At 41.6% G+C, this 16,695-nt stretch overlaps 1 protein-coding gene across 1 annotated transcript in view; it reads right to left on the reverse strand.

The window, feature by feature from the left end:
• ADAMTSL3 (ADAMTS like 3) overlaps positions 1–16,695 on the reverse strand; it is a gene marked incomplete at its 5' end in the record, with an annotated part of 256,278 nt that overhangs the window by 233,892 nt on the left and 5,691 nt on the right. The window contains one exon of the mRNA XM_023741699.1: positions 11,226–11,352. Coding sequence (XP_023597467.1) covers positions 11,226–11,352 — 127 coding nt within the window. The remainder of the gene's footprint in view (positions 1–11,225; positions 11,353–16,695) is intronic.

Genomic DNA, 16,695 nt, shown 5'->3' on the forward strand with positions numbered 1-16,695 from the left:
AATGTTCTACATTCTACTTTGGTGAGTAGCTTCTGGGGTCTTAAAAGCCTGTGAGCGGCCATCTAAGATACTCCACTGGTCTCACCCCTTCAAGAGCAAGTGAGAAAGAAGAAAACTAAAAATACAAGGGAAAGATTAGTTCAAAAGACTAATGAACCACAACTACCACGGCCTCCACCAGACTGAGTCCAGTACAACAAGATGGTGCCCAGCTACCACCATTGACTGCTCTGACAGGGATCACAATAGAGGGTCCTGGATAGAGCTGAAGAAAAATGTAGAAGAAAACTCAAACTCACACACAGAAAAGACCAGACTTACTGGCCTGACAGAGACTGGAGAAACCCCGAGTGTAGGGCCCCCAGGCACTCTTTTAGCTCAGTACTGAAGTCACTCCCGAGGTTCACCCTTCAGTCAAAGATCAGACAGGCCCATAAAACAAAATGAGACTAAAGGGGCACAACAGCCCAGGGGCAAGGACTAGAAGGCAGGAGGGGACAGGAAAGCTGATAATAGGAAACCCAAGGTAGAGAAGGGAGAGTGTTGACATGTCGTGGAGTTGTTAACCAATGTCATAAAACAATACGTGTACTAACTGTTTAATGAGAAGCTAGTTTCTTCTGTAAACTTTCATCTAAAGTACAATAAAAAAAAAAAAGAAAGAAAGAAACGATCTTTGATGGTTATGAGGGAGAGGAGGGTGTGGAGGGAAAAACACTAACTAGATAGTAGATAACTGGTAACTTTGGTAAAGGGTAAGACAGTATACAATACTGGGGAAGTCAGCAGAATTTGACCAAGGCAAAGTCATAGAAGCTTCACAGACACATCTAGACTCTCTGAGAGACCGAGTTACTGGGCTGAGGACTGGGGACCATGGTCTCAAGGGACATCTAGCTCAATTGGCATAACAAAATTTATAAAGAAAACGTTCTACATCCCACTTTGGTGAGTAGTGCCTGCGGTCTTAAAAGCTTGTGAGCAGCCATCTAAGATATGTCTGCTGGTCCCACCCCATCTGGAGCAAGGGAGAATGAAGATAACCAAAAACACATGGGAAAGATTAGTCCAAAGGACTAACGGACCACAATGACCACAGCCTCCACCACACTGAGTCCAGCACAACTAGAAGGTGCGTGGCTACCACCACCAACTGCCACAACAGGAATCACGATAGAGGGTCCCAGACAGAGACGGAGAAAAATATAGAACAAAATTCAAACTCACAAAAAAGATCAGACTTATTGGTCTGACAGAGACCGGAGAAACCCCAAGAGTATGGTCCTCGGACACCCTTTTAACTCAGTACTGAAGTAACTCCTAAGGGTCACCCTTCAGCCAAAGATTACACAGGCCTTTAACACAAACAATAATACATATAGTTCAACCATGTATAGGAGACCAAATGGGCATACCAGCCCAGGGACAAGGATGAGAAGTCAGGTAGGGACAGGACAGCTGGAAGAATGGAAATGAGGAACCCAAGTTTGAGAAGGGGAGAGTGTTGACATGTTGTGTGGTTGGTAACCAATGTCACAATATGTGTATGAATTGTTTAATGAGAAACTAATTTGCTCTGTAAACTTTCACCTAAAGTGCAATGAAAAAAAAAAAGTTGCATGAAGTGCTGGTGTTCCAGGTCGGCCGTAGACGTCACTCTTGCTTAGTTGCCACCATGTAAAAATGTACAAGAGCCCTGAATAGACAACCTGAGTTTTTCTATTTACTTGCCTCATATGTGTGCCCTTATGTGGACAAGACCAAAATAAGGGACAAACCTGGAAATACAACTGATTCCCTAAAGGCCAGGTCCAAACCAAAAACCAAACCAAACTCATTGCTGTTGAGTCGATTCTGACTCACAGTGACCCTATAGTACAGAGTAGAACTGCTCCATAGGGTTTCCTAGTCTGTAAATCTTTACAGAAGCAGACTGCCACAGCTTTCTCCCATAGAGAGGCTGGGGGTTCAAACCGCAGACCTTTTGGTTAGCAGCCGAGCACTTAATCACTGTGCCGCCAGGGCTCAAGGCCAGGTCACGACCCTCCAAATAGATGTGTTTGCTTCTCTGTTGCTGTTTTTAAAGTTTTCTCTCTTTAAAGCCTGAGTGGCCTCCAGTTGTCTTTTCCAACACGCAAAGCTATTTATGCCAGTTGTTAGTTCAGTCTCTCTCCTTCTTCCTCTGAACAGGAAATTTGTGTGTTATATCTGGATTAATTTCTGATTTTTGTCATAGCAAAGGTTTTGGCTGCAGGCTCTTACACCTTGAATCCGCCCCGCTGCGTGATGGAAATGATATCCTGTGTGCAACCTCGTACACTCTCTCCAGAGCAGGGCTGTGCCAATAGCATTTCATTGCCATGTCCTGACTCAGTGTGAGTCCCAGGGAAGACAGGAATGATTGCTTGGCAAGGTGTGGACGTAGGAGCTGTGCGGGCCCAGTGATGCACACTCGGGGGGGAACATGGTCTCATTTCCCACATTTCTTTCACACAAAGCGTGATTATATGGAAGTGCTTCCATATGGTCTATGGAAAAGCCCAGCCAAAACCGGCTTTTAGCTGGCTGGCTTCAGGGTAGTAACAGACATGAAGGGGTGGTAATGAAAATCCAGAACCAGGAGTACCGGGTTTTCGTGGGGGCAGGAGTCTCCACTAACGTTAGCCATAGCCCAAATACAAAACGTATAGAACTCGATGAAACGCCAGCATCCTGAGATGCCCCTGGCTTTCCCACAGCACTGTTACTGGCTCTTTTCAGGGATCTTTCTACACCTCCAGCGTCCCTTTCTTTGTAGAAAGTAATCAGAAACATTAGAGATTTTAGGGGTTCTTAACCTGGAAGGTCCTGAATAGCATCAGGGGTCTGAGACCCCCACCCAAATAAACCAAAATGGCAAATTGGGGGCTTATGTGCACATGTGCCTTTTCCTGGAGAGAAAATGCATGGCTTTCAACAGATTCTCAAAATGGTCTACAATGCCAAAACGGATAAACAATGCAAGAGAGAGAGGAAAAGAGACACTATCAACTATCTTACCAAAGACTGAAGAATTATCAAGCACAAGGAGGTAGGCCCTCCTCAGATACATAGTACCCAGTCCCATCTCTTCCCATTTCAGGGCCTCCTCTACCCACTTCTCCAAAAAGACTGGCTTCTTGACACATTTTCACTCGGCTTTTACACCAGTTCAATTAGAATTATCTCCATTTCTAATCTCTCTTGGACCCTGAGAAAATAAGGTCTTTTCTGATGAGATTTCCAAACTATTTAAGGCCAAATCTAACTCCGGGCAGTTCCCCAACACCCTGAGCTAGCTGTTTTTCCCTCTTAGTCTTCTCGTCCAAAAACCTTCCTGAATCAACTCTTCACAGTAGAGCCTGCCTCTTCAAACTGTCTTCCCCAGCCTGAGTCTTTCCTCTAACTTTGGTTTCTCCCACGATTCACTCCTCTTTGACACGTCCAAGGTTTTCCTCCATACCCATCAGTAGCTCTCTCAAAACCAATCCTCTGACCGACCTGAACACTGATTTAAAAATCTGTTTACAAAGATCCGCGTTTACATTTAATGTATGTAAGAGGTGTGGCATCATTAGGTACCCAAATGAGTCATATTTCTAGTAATGATAAAGCTAACAGTTAACCGAGCATTCTCTAGGTTCCAGACACTATTCGGAGTGCTCAACTTGGATTGAGTTATTTAATCCTCAAAACAATTATATAAAGGAAGTTCTATTATTGTTTTCAGTTTAAAATGAGAAAGCCAAGATACACATGTAAGTTGTATAACTTGCCTGCTTATATAGTTAGTAAGCAATAGACCCAGGATTTAAACTCAGGCAGTCCGGTCTCATACCCTAATTTCTTAACTACTTTCCTATACTGCCTTTCTTAATCAATTATTGCAGTGAGATTAATTACTTTTGTGTGTGGCCTTTCTAGCCATGGTCTTGTAACTCCCACCCAGGTGACCGAATGATAGGATAATTGTGGGCCACCAAGGGGATTGGTCAGTTTTGTCTTAAAAGAGAGCCAATTCCAGAGCAGAAGGAGGAGCCCACCACCACCAAGGAAGGAGAGACCAGCAGGAGAGTCCCAGCAGCAAAGACCCGGCGGCAGGAGATGACACAGTGGGCTTCCTGGCCTGCGGAGCCAGAAAGCTGAGTGCCTTTGGGGAGAGGCCTAGGGCCCGGGAGAGTCATGCCTGTGAGCATGGTGGGGAAGAGGCTGTCCTGATGAAAGAACTGTATCCTGAGTGTTCCTGAGCCTGAATTGTAACTGTTACTTCCCTGATAAACCCCCAAATCGTAAGTGTGGTTTGTGAGTTCTGTGTGGCCATTGCAGTGAATAATCGAACCCAGCAGAGAAACAGAGAGTTGTGTGAAGGGTGGTCAGTGTTAGAATTAGTAAAGATGGTGCAGGGAGGTGTGTCTGACCTCCGCCTCATAGGAATCAGCCTTGGGCTGTTGATGTTGGTTCTCCTTCCCCCTTGTCAAGTTGGAGGAGGTCAGACACTGCCCCCAAGTCTTTTTTACAATTATGAATGATGTTTCTTAACATCTCTGGTCCTTATTTTCCTTATCTGTGACATGGGTTTAACAATCTTGAAATTACAAGTTATATAACTTGCCCTGCTTACATAGCTAGTAAGCAATAGATCCAGGATTTAAATTCAGGCAGTCTGGTCCCAAACACTAATTTCTTAACCACTTCCCTATACTGCCTTTCATAATCAATTATGAATGATGTTTCTTAACGTCTCTGGTCCTATTTTCCTCATCTGTAAAATGGGTTTGACAATATCAAAACCACACAATGCAAGTTGTTGGCGAAATGAAATGATATAGTATAGCTGAGGAGAACTTTGTAAATGACAAAGCATTATATCAATATCAAAATAACAGAAACGATGGAACCCTAAATACTTGGTTTCCTTGCCTCTTTAGAAGCTAGGGTGTCATGTGCCACAGTTCTGGTCAACGAAGCAAAATTCCCTGGGAAGGGCTTCCCTTCCTCAATAAAGAGCACAGAATTAAAAGTATGTCTTTTGCACTCTCTTCTACTTCATTGCCTGGGATGTGGATGTGATGTCTGAATGTTCAATGGTAATACTGCAATCACAGAATTGAAAGCCACACTCTAAGGATTGAAGAAGAGAGAAAGAGGAGCCTGGTTTCTTAAAGACATAGTAGAACAGCTTTCCAACCTTTGACTGCCTGCTCCAGACTTCTTGTTAGAAAATATACATAAACTTCTATATTTATAAGCTGGGTTTTCTATGATTTGCAGTAGAATGCATTCCTCATAAATACACCACCATTTAAAGCCAAAAGGTCTGAAAGCGAAGAGGACTTGAAGCACTTACTGATGAAGATCAAATACCACAGCCTTCAGTACGGATTACACCTCAACATAAAGAAAATAAAAATCCTCACAACTGGACCAATAAGCAACATTATGATAAAGGGAGAAAAGACTGAAGTTGTCAAGGATTTCGTTCTACTTGCATCTACAATTTAACGGCCACAAAAGCAGCAGTAAAGAAATCAAATGACATATTGCATTGGGCAAATCTGCTGCAAAAGACCTCTTTAAAGTGTTAAAAAGCAAAGATGTCACTTTGAGGACTGTATTAGGCTGGGTTCTCTAGAGAGGCAAAACCAGTGAAATGTATAAATATATATATATATAGTAGAGAGAGAGAGATTTATATCAAGGAAATAGCTCACACAGTTGTAGAGGCTGGAAAGTCCCAAGTCCATGGGTCAGGCTGGAGGCTTCTCCTGACTCACGTAGCTGCAGGGGCTACTGAACCCAAGATTGGTAGGTCAGACAGCAGGCCTCTTGCTCACAGGCTGCAGAGGCTGAGGAATCCCAAGATCAGCAGGTTAGCTGCTAGCTCAAGTCTCAAGAACCAGAGGTCAGATGAACAGGAGCCAGTTGCAGGATCCAGAGCGAGCAAGAGCCAACGAGCTTTGCCAGAAAGTTCACCTATATTGGATGTAGGCCACACCCCTAAGGAAATTCTCTTTCAACTGATTGGCTGCTCATAACAAATCTCATTGTGGAGGTGATTACATTATTACATAGCTACCAAACTACATCATAATTTCCAAACCTCTAAGAATCATGGCCCAGCCAAGTTGACACACAACCTTAACCATCACAAGGACTAAGGTGTGCCTGATCCAAGCCATGGAATTTTCAATCACCTCATATGTATACAAAAGCTAAACAATGAATAAGAAAGACCGAAGAAGAATTGGTGCATTTGAATTAGGTGTTGACAAAGTATACTGAATATACCATGGACTGCCAGAAGAAAGAACAAATCTGTCTTGGAAGAAGTACAGCCAGAATCTTCCTTAGAAGTGAGGATGGTAGACTTTGTCTCATGTACTTTGGACATGTTATCAGGAGCCAGCCCCTGGAGACAGGATATCATGCTTGGTAAAGTAAAGGGTTAGCAAAAAGGGAAAGACTCTCAATGAGATGGACTGACACAGTGGCTGCAACAACTGGCTCAAGCATAACAACAATCATGAGGATGGCATAGGACTGGACAGTATTTTGTTCTGTTGTACATAGGGTCACTGTGAGTCAGAACCAACTTGATGGAACCTAACAACAACAACATTTGAAGGCACCTCCTTAATGAAGTCCAGAGACTGGAACCTCCATGAATTCATAGTCTCCTATCTCAGCTAGGCCCTTAAAACTACTCCTCTATCCTTTCACTGTCCTTGATGAGTTCCTTCTCCTCTTTTTCTCAATGACAACACTTTCCTCAAGTCTCTGAGGGGTCTCAGTCTTAGCAGCCAAATCTACTTTCTAATGAACAGTCAGTCAAAGTTAACACACTGGAATACATTTAATTTCTCATCATCTTCCCCAGCTGTACTTGTTATCCAGGTATCCAGCTCTTGACATGGTGTGAGTGTGTACCCTTCTTATCCTGGGAAAATCTCCTTCCTTTTGTCCTGGGCAAATCCTTCCCTCTATACATTCTCACCCCCTGTTCATTCATCAACCCATTGAAATCTGGCTTCAGCTACAGTCTGAAAAGCATTGAAACTAGTTTTACCAAGGTCACAGTGATCTTCCAATTGCCAAAGAGAAATAATTTGAGTTGACCTCACAACATTTACCGACCATTACTTCCTTTTTGAAATTACTTACTCCTTTGGCTTCTATGGAAATCCTGGTGGTGTAGTGGTTAAGTGTTATGGCTGCTAACCAAAGGGTTGGCAGTTTGAATCCACCAGGCACTCCTTGGAAACTCTACGGGGCAGTTCTACTCTGTCCTACAGGGTCACTATGAGTCGGAATCGACTTGACAGCAACAGGTTTTTCAACAGGTTTTGGCTTCTATGATACTTCTCTTACTAAGTTCTGCTTTCATCTACCTACTGTTTCCATTCCTTCTCAGTTGTCCTATCTTAAACTTCTTCTTTGGTCAAGCATCAGAAGGTGTTCTTCAGGATGCAGTTCCTGCCCTTCTGATACAGCCGACATACTCTTTTATACACGCATAACCAAATATCACCAATAGAGGGTTCTGCTAACAGCAGTGATAGACTGGTGTTTCAAACCAACCTTCCAACCGTAAACAAGATGTAATCAACATCTGTTTGAAGGTATTAGAAAGCTGTCAAGCCACTGAGCGTTTGTGAGGCCAAAATGTTGGAGAGAAGGGAAATTCAGAGAGCTCTTACCATTGATATGCATCCACTCTTCATGAATTCCCTATCCAAATGGACAGCAAACGTATCCACACGTTCCTCAAGCTGGGAAGTCTGCATCATCCTCGCTTCTTCTTTTATCTTATAATCTTTTTTCAAAGAGTTACCACACTCTGTTGATTCTACCTAAATAGCTCTCCAATCTGTCCCTTCCTCTTCATCTTCTGCCACACTACCCTGGACAAATGCTTCATCATTTCAAACCCTTCAGAGTATTAAAAAAAAAAAGTTTCCTAATTGGACTCCCTTCTTCTAGGCTCACTGCACAGGTAATCTAGCCTTCACATGCAGCCAGAGATTATTTTACTAAAACACAAATCTAATCAAGTCCCTCCACTGTCTAAATTGCTTGAATGACTCCAGTTAACATGAAATGTGAAGCATAACAATGAAGGCCTTTATGGTTGACTCCTAGATGCCATTCTCTCTTTTCTACCATATCTAACATTCATTTAGGCCTGAGAAATATACTAGTAATTCCTCCAAAAGGCCTCTGAACGTCGTGTTTTCTCTGCCTGAAAAGCCCTCTCCACCCTCCACCCCTCCTGCAATGTTCTCCCCATTTAAGGATAAAAGTTAAGATCCTTACTTCCTAAATTATGTCAAAATAAATTCACATGAATGAAAGATTTTAAAGTAGGAAAGTAAGTACTGGCAGAAAACACAGGTGAGTCATTTTTTACCTTTAAAGCAGAGGTCCGCACACTACAACCTAAGGGCCAAATTTAGACTGCAGCCTATTTTTATAAATAAAGCTTTATTGGAATACAGCCATGCCTATTTGTTTACATGTTATCAGTGGCTGCTTTTGTGCTACATAGGCAATGTTGAGTGGTTGGGACAGAGACCATATGGCTTACAAAGCCTAAAATATTTACTATCTGGCCCTTTACAGAAGTTTACTGACCTCTGCATTAAAGTATTTTTTAAAAGGCAGATATTATGGAAATGAAAACACAGAAATATCTGAAAATTTAGAAACTACCAATTCTAAAACAAAATTGAAATTCACATGACGTCTTGGTCATCTAGTGCTGCTATAACAGAAATACCACAAGTGGATGGCTTTAACAAAGAGAAGTTTATTCTCTCACAGTCCAGTAGGCTAGAAGTCTGAATTCAGGGCGCCGGCTCCAGGGGAAGGTTTTCTCTCTCTGTTGGCTCTGGAGGAAGGTCCTTGTGATGCATCAGTCTTCCCTTGGTCTAGGAGCATCTCAGTGCAGGAACCTCAGGTCCAAAGGACATGCTCCCGGCACTGCTTTCTTGGTGGTATGAGGTTCCCATGTCTCTCTGCTCGCCTCTCTCTTTTATATCTCAAAAGAGATTGGCTTAAGACACTATCTAATCTTGTAGATCTCATCAGTATAACTGCCACTAATCCATCTCATTACATCATAGTGATAGGATTTACAACACATAGGGAAGTCACATCAGATGACAAAATGGTAGACAATCATATAATACTGGAAATCATGAGCTAGCCAAGTTGACAGATATTTGTTGGGGGCACAGTTCAATCCATGACATTCCACCCTTTGGCCCTCAAAAATTCATGTCTTTGCCACATGTAAAACATATTCACCTCATAATACCACAGCAAAAGTCTTAAATCAACTTCAAGTCCAAAAATTCCTCTTCATCTGTGAAATCTAGAATACAAGTTATCTGCTTCCAAAGTCCAATGGCAAAAAAAGGCACAAGCTAGACATTTTCATTACCAATGGGAGAAAATGGAGGGAAAGAAGGCATAACAGGCACCAAGAAAGTCAGCAGAACACATTACATTAGTCCTCAAGGCTTGAAAATAATCCTCTGTTCTCTGAGACACAATAGTCCTGCCCTCCAGACTCTAGGTATTGGCCACACTCTCTGAATTTTGAGTGGAGGCCCCTCAGCCAGGGCTTCAGCTCCACTTTCCAGGCCCACTGGGATGGCAACTCTGCTCCCTGGGCTTTAGGCACACCATTCTCCTAGTCCATCTGAGTGGTGACTCCACCCTTAGAAACACCGGAGGCCATGGCTCCACTCCCTTTGAAACCCAAGAGGTCTTGGCCATACTTTCTGAGACTGAGGCAGCTCAGCTTCCTGTGTTCCTTGTCTCTTCAGCTTCTGCTTCTTGTTTCCTTGGCCTCTCGGCCCTTAGGCCTCACACCCGCATCTGTCTTGCTGGAGCAAGTGTTCCAAAGCTCTGTATCTCCACCGGTAAGTGCCTGGAGGCATGACATTCTGCCAGTAAACACTGGCCAGAAGGCACTCAACTCTCTCGCTCCATGGGTCAGCAAGCCTAGCTCCACTAACAAGGGCCTGGAGGCACCCCACTTGCCAGGAAGCCTCCTGCGCACAGGCACTCAGCTGTCTCGCTCTGTGGGTCGGCTCCAGCGCTGTCTGGCACTGGTCTCCTGGTTCTGCTGCTGCCGGTCCTTTATCCATTCAGTTTTAAAAGTGCTTCCACATTTTAGGGATCTGTTAGAGCAGCACCCCACTTCTGGTACCAAATTCTGTCTTGGTCATCTAGTGCTGTCATAACAGAAGTACCACAAGTGGATGACTTTAACAAAGAGAAGTTTATTCTCTCACAGTCCAATAGGCTAGAAGTCTGAATTCAGGGCACTGGCTCGAGGAGAAGGCTTTCTCTCTCTGTTGGCTCTGGAGGAAGGTCTTTGTGATGCTTCAGTCTTCCCCTAGACTGGGATCATCTCAGCGCAGAAACCTCAGGTCCAAAGGACGTGCTCTTTGCACTGCTTTCTTGGTGGTATGAGGTCCCCATGTCTCTCTGCTCGCCTCTCTTTTATATCTCAAAAGAGACTGGCTTAAGACACTGTCTAATCTTGTAGATCTCATCAATATAACTACCACTAATCCACCTCATTACACCATAGTGATAGGATTTACAACACATAAAGAAATCAAATCAGATGACAGAATGGTAGACAATCATATAATACTGGGAATCATGACCTAGCCAAGTTGACAGATATTTTTGGGGAACACAGTTCAATCCACGACACATGACAAACTGGCAATAAGATCTGGAATACGTATGACAGACAAAAAGTTAATAATCTTGATATATTGAAAACTTACATCAGTGAGGGAAAAATCAATATCCAACTAGGAAAATGGGTAAATGATTTCAATAGTTAATTGAAAAATGAAAATGTGTAAATGCCCAATAAACCTATGACAGTGTTTTCTATCTTGTTAGCAATCAAAGGAAGGCAAATTAAAGAAATTATAACTTCGTGGTTTATTTAACAAATTGGCAAATACTTAAAAAATAGTAATACTCTGAATTGGCAAAAGTTTAAAGAAACAGGTAGTCTTATACAGAGGTAACAGGAAGAAAAATTTCATATATACTTTTTGTAGGAAAAGTGACATTCAGAAAACTGGTCAAAAGTTCTTTCCAAATGAAAAGCTTAGTATTAGGAAACGTTCTCTTAACAGACAGTCTAAGAACACAGTATTGGGTTTGCAACCTACTTTTTTCGGGAGAAACATGTGACTTGGATTGTCCCCGCACGAGCCTGCAGGTGGAGCCATCGCCAGCACAGACGCCACAGTTGTCTTCCTTGGCGTTACTTCCCAGTTGCCGATCACAGCCTACTGCCTGCCAACAGAGTCATAGTGGTCAGAAGTGGGCAGGGATACAGGGAAGGTGGAGCCCTAGTTATTTCAGGAACCTTATTTACGTTTATTATCCTTCTTAAATTTATGTGTTGGCTCTCTTTTATTAGAACATAGTTTTCTAAATCTCAGTGATATAAAGTCTACAGTACAATATCATTTATCAGATTCTTATGCAAGGCCCAAATAATTAAAAGAGAAAAAGAAAAAAGTATTTCTGAATTGAACCCTTCCCTCCTTATCCCTCCTCTTACTCTCTTCCATATATTTATATTCAGGTATTTCTATGTACATAAAATCAATGGGATTATACACAAGATCGAAGTCCCTTCCTTCTGCCACCCTAGGTAGTGCAAACGGTTTGCACTCAACTACTAACCTAAAGGCTAGTGGTTCAAACTCACCCGGTGGCACTGCAGAAGAAAGGCCTGGTGATCTGCTTCTATAAACTCTATGGAACAGTTCTACTCTATAACACATGTGGTCACCATAAGTCAGAATCAACTCAATAGCAATGGATTTCTTTCTTCTACCACCACTCACACAAACACACACTAGCCCTTTTTTTTCATTCCTCCCAGATACAACCATTATACTGAATTTGATGTATATCCTTTTGGTCCATAGTTTTATTTTAATTTTTTTTCCCTCTATTTCTATGTCTACCTCCATATACCTGTATCTCTACATCTATATATCCTTATCTCTATATATTCTATATTTATCTCTTCTTGCTCTCTTTATCATCTATAAAAACCCACTACCATAAAGTCGACTCATAGTGCTTCCAAGACTGAAAATCTTTACGGAAGTAGACTACCACATTTGTCTCCTGTGGAGCCACTAATGGTTTCAAACAGCTGACATTTTGGTTACCAGTCAATCGCTTTAACCACTGTGCCACCAGGGTTCCATTTATCATCTATACCTATACTTATATAACTTTACCTCTAATTCAATATATCTATACATTTATCTTTATAAACAATTTAACAAATGTAAGAAAAGGATTACTGGAGTTGTCTCATAGAATACGCTGCTATCTTTTAGTCTCTTGTGAGTTATTTTTCATACATATGTATACTTACTGGATTGTCAGCCTCATTATATGTGAAAAAGAGCTCTGTCTTATATTTCCTTTTATTTCACAAATATGTGTCTTTTACATCTTTGTGCCAAATAATATTAACTGATCTGATGATTTATTCTCACTTCCCACACTCATTCAACTTTATTTGTATGTATATAATCAGTTGCTGTCTAGTCAGTTCTGACTCATGGCAACCCCGTGTGTGTCAGAACAGAACTGTGCTCCATAGGGTTATCAATGTCTACTTCTTTGGAAACAGATCACCAGGCCTTTCTTCTGAGGCACCTCTAGGTGGACCAAACCACTAACATTTTGGTTAGCAGCCAAACTCTACCATTTGCACTACCCTGGTATTTACATACCTGGTGTTTAAGTGCAGTGATTCTGGAGGCAGACAACCCACGTATAAATCCTGACCCAACACTCCTGCACCCTCCCCCCACCTCGTCACCACCACCTTTCAGTTGCAGGATGTTGAACAATTCAAACTCTCAGAGCGTCATTTCTTCAAGAGTAAAATGGAGATAATAATAATACTTCGCATAGGGCTCTAGTGAGAATTAAATGAGAAAATACATGTAATGTTCCTAGTATAGAGATTAGAATATAGTAAAGAGCTCAATGAAACTGGGTCAATTTTTATGATCTGTTTTTCGTTTTGTTTTGACTCTTGGGAACAGCTTCTTGACTTTAGTTTGGAGAGATGCTGAATTAGACTCTATATTCAAGGCGTTGAAGAGGAAATCAAATGGGAGGAAGGAGAAACCACATCTATAGATAACCATTTACAAAATGTTGGTGTTGAAGGGAAGGAAAAGATGAAATGAAATCTTCAGGGAGAGATAAGAAAAGTTCCAAGGAAGTTTAAGAAATTGAGGAAATTTAGCCTGTGGTTAGAGATATTTACAAATACACAAAGGGCTGTCACGAGGAAAGGGTTTAGATTTGTTCTGTGTATTTCCAAATGGTGAAAGCTACAGGTTTAAGCATAATTTAGCTCAACATGAGAAACCTTGAAAAGTCAAGAGTTTTCCAATAATAAGTATTCAATCTTGGGCTGGGAGATTTTTTTGGCAGGAAAATTGTAGTGGGGATTCAATTATTGGATGAGTAGCTGAATGCAATGACTTTTGAGATCATTTTCCCCAAAGATTAAGTGATTTTATAAAGATAGTAATAAAATACTAGTAATAATAGCTGATTTTTAGTGAACGCTTACTATGTACCTGGCATTATGCTAAGCATGTTACATGTGTTATTTCAATTAATTTTCACAACAATCTTATGATATAGGCAATACCTTTTATCTCCATATTACAAACAAGGAACCCGTACATTACTGACGTTAAATGACTTGCCAACATTACACAGCTACTATATAGCGTCAGTGATGGGACTGAATCCCAGGTCACCTGACAACAGAATCTTAACACCATGCTGCGCCTTCTTCACCTCTCGTACCAGCAGCTGGGCAATGAAGAACCCAGTTGCAGAGGCCATAATATTAATGTTTACAAGTGCATGTGGAACAGCTTAAGAGTGATTAACTTTGGAAACGCACTTGCATGGTTGGATTCAATCAATGAGTAACTTGTGTTCATGCAACTTTCTCCAGGGGAGTAATTCTACCATTAAATTACAGAGACATTATTCCTGGGCCAAGCTCTGTCCTCACACATTCATGTCCCTGAGAACTCAGCATTTCATGAGAATGAGAATCGCCTCTATCTGGTCATCCAGGAAGGGTGTGGGTTTAGGAGCTAGGATGGGCTTGTTTTGAAGAGTGTTTAGGGCCTTGCAAGGTCTTGGGCAACAGAATACCTCCCTGAGCACTTATATTTGTTTCATAATGTTTTTAAAGTTACAATTCATTCAAATCCTACAGCCACATAAAGCATGTGAAAACATCACAGAGAAATAATATCTGACAAGAACATCTAGTTGCCTTGTGATTCATAGGGTATAAGCCAGAACGGTCCTTGAAGTTGAGGGACTACTGAATTTTGCCTTTCAGAACCCATTGTAATCACCAATAAGCAACTTTTTAAAAATTGCCTGTAATGTTTTCAACTTCTGTGACACCTTCTAAGGTCGGGATATCTAATTATAATGATTTAAAAACTATTTGTTAATAAATATATCAGTAAAATTTATTAAAATCTATTAAATAACCTGTTTTCTGTAATGCCAGGCACTACAGAGTATAAACTAATTATAAGACAGAATTCTTACCCTAAAGTGTAGATAACGAGACATTACACAAGATAGCAGATAACATAAATATTTAAAACATATGAGCAATGCTTTTTGGAATAAATAATAAAAAAATCATCATTTCAGCAATGATTTTTTCACAGATCCTGCATATGATTTCCTAATCAGCTAAAAAAAAAAGATAGAGAATGTTAAAATTAGTGGCATTACTTACCCCAAATTAAGCAAAAACTGAGTTTTCCAGAAAGATCTAAATTAATCCTTCAGGTACAAATTTTTGGAAATAACTTTTCTGTTTGAGATCTCTGAAAACTGGATCTACAAATCTGACTATATGGAGCTGTGCTAGTCGTTAAGGTTATTCATAAATATTTAGCTTCTCTTTTCAGCCCATGGGAAGGAACCCTGTTAGCAGAGTGGTTAAGTGTTCGGCTGCTAATCGAAAGGTCAGCGGTTCAATTTGGCAGTCTGCTTGCATAAAGATTTACAGCCTTGGAAACAGTATGGGGCATATCTACTCTGTCCTACAGGGTCACTATGAGTGAGAATCCACTCAACGGCAGTAGATTTGATTTTGGTTTTCAGCCCATAGTAGGTCTGCACTTCCCCACCCCCTTTGAAATTCGGGTGGCCACCGACTGCCTTTGGCCAAGGAACTTTGAGTCTAAGTGATCTGTGTCACTTCTGTAAGATGTTTTAAGGGTCAACTATGAGTCACTTTATTCCACTTCCCACTACTGTAGTGATTATGAAAAAAAGTATGTTCAAATGAAGTCTTCCTCAGCCAGGGTCTCAGAGATTCAATGCACAGAGACCCCTGTTGAACCATGTTGGACAAGAAGCATTAGTGAGAAAAGAAGTCTTTCGTTGTTTTAAATCACTAAGCTTTGGGGATTGTTGGTTACTACAAAGAGCCCTGGTAGCACAGTGGTTAAAGTGCTCAGCTGCTAACCAAAAGGTCGGCAGTTCAAAGTCACCAGCTGTTCCATGGTAGAAAGATGTGGCAGTCTGTTTCCGTAAAGATTTCCAGCAGTGGAAACTCTATGGGGCAGTTCTACTCTGTCCTGCATGGTTGATATGAGTCAGAATTAAAAAACCCATTGCCCTTGAGTCAGTTCCAACCTATGGCAACCCCATGTGTTACAGAGTAGAACTGCTCCACAGGGTCTTCTTAGCTGTAATCTTTACGGAAGCAGATCATCACCAGCCTTTCTTCTGAGGAGCCGCTGGGTGGGTTTAAACCACAAACCTTCCGGTTACTAGCCGAGAGCAAACCATCTGTGCCACCTAGAGACCTAGTACTATAGGGAAACCTGGTCTATATCATCGTTGCTGTGTGCTGTCGAGTCGGGTCCAACTCATAGTGACCCTATATGACAGAGTGGAACTGCCCCATAGGGTTTTCTAGGCTGCAATCTTTACGGAAGCAGATTGCCAGGCCTTTCTCCTGCAGAGCTGCTGGTGGCTTCAAACTGCCAGCCTTTCAGTTAGCAGCCAAGCACTTACCCACTGTACCACCAGAGCTCCTTACGGCAATTAGAAGTGCAATTTAACCATTAATGGACAAAACATGGTCATTAATAGTAAGGTGTTTTTAAAAACTGGAAATTTCATGTTGAAATCCAGATTTGTCCATGGTTGGTGCCTTCATAGTGAGTATGTATTCTCCAGTTCACAACAGCCCTCACCACTCCCTGTGACCACACCCCAGCAGCTTTCCATTTGAGTTCCGACCCCTGTACTAAGCTGCTTAGATATGATTCTTCTGTTGTACTGACTGTCCTGTACCAGAACCACATCTCTTTTTTAGTTACAAATTTCAGTGGCACCTGCAGCAATATAAAAGGGAGCATCAGTATAGTGCAATGGTAAAGAAAATAGATTCTGGAATGAGGTTGCCTGGGTTCAAATTCCAGCTCTATCATGTTCTAGTTACACAACCTAGGAAGATTACTTAGCCTCTTCAAGTTTTAGTTTCCTTATAAACAAAACGGGGATAATGACTGCATGTACTTCCCAGGG

Source organism: Trichechus manatus, unplaced genomic scaffold (assembly GCF_000243295.1).
Source record: "Trichechus manatus latirostris isolate Lorelei unplaced genomic scaffold, TriManLat1.0 scaffold00186, whole genome shotgun sequence".
Classification (NCBI taxonomy): domain Eukaryota; kingdom Metazoa; phylum Chordata; class Mammalia; order Sirenia; family Trichechidae; genus Trichechus; species Trichechus manatus.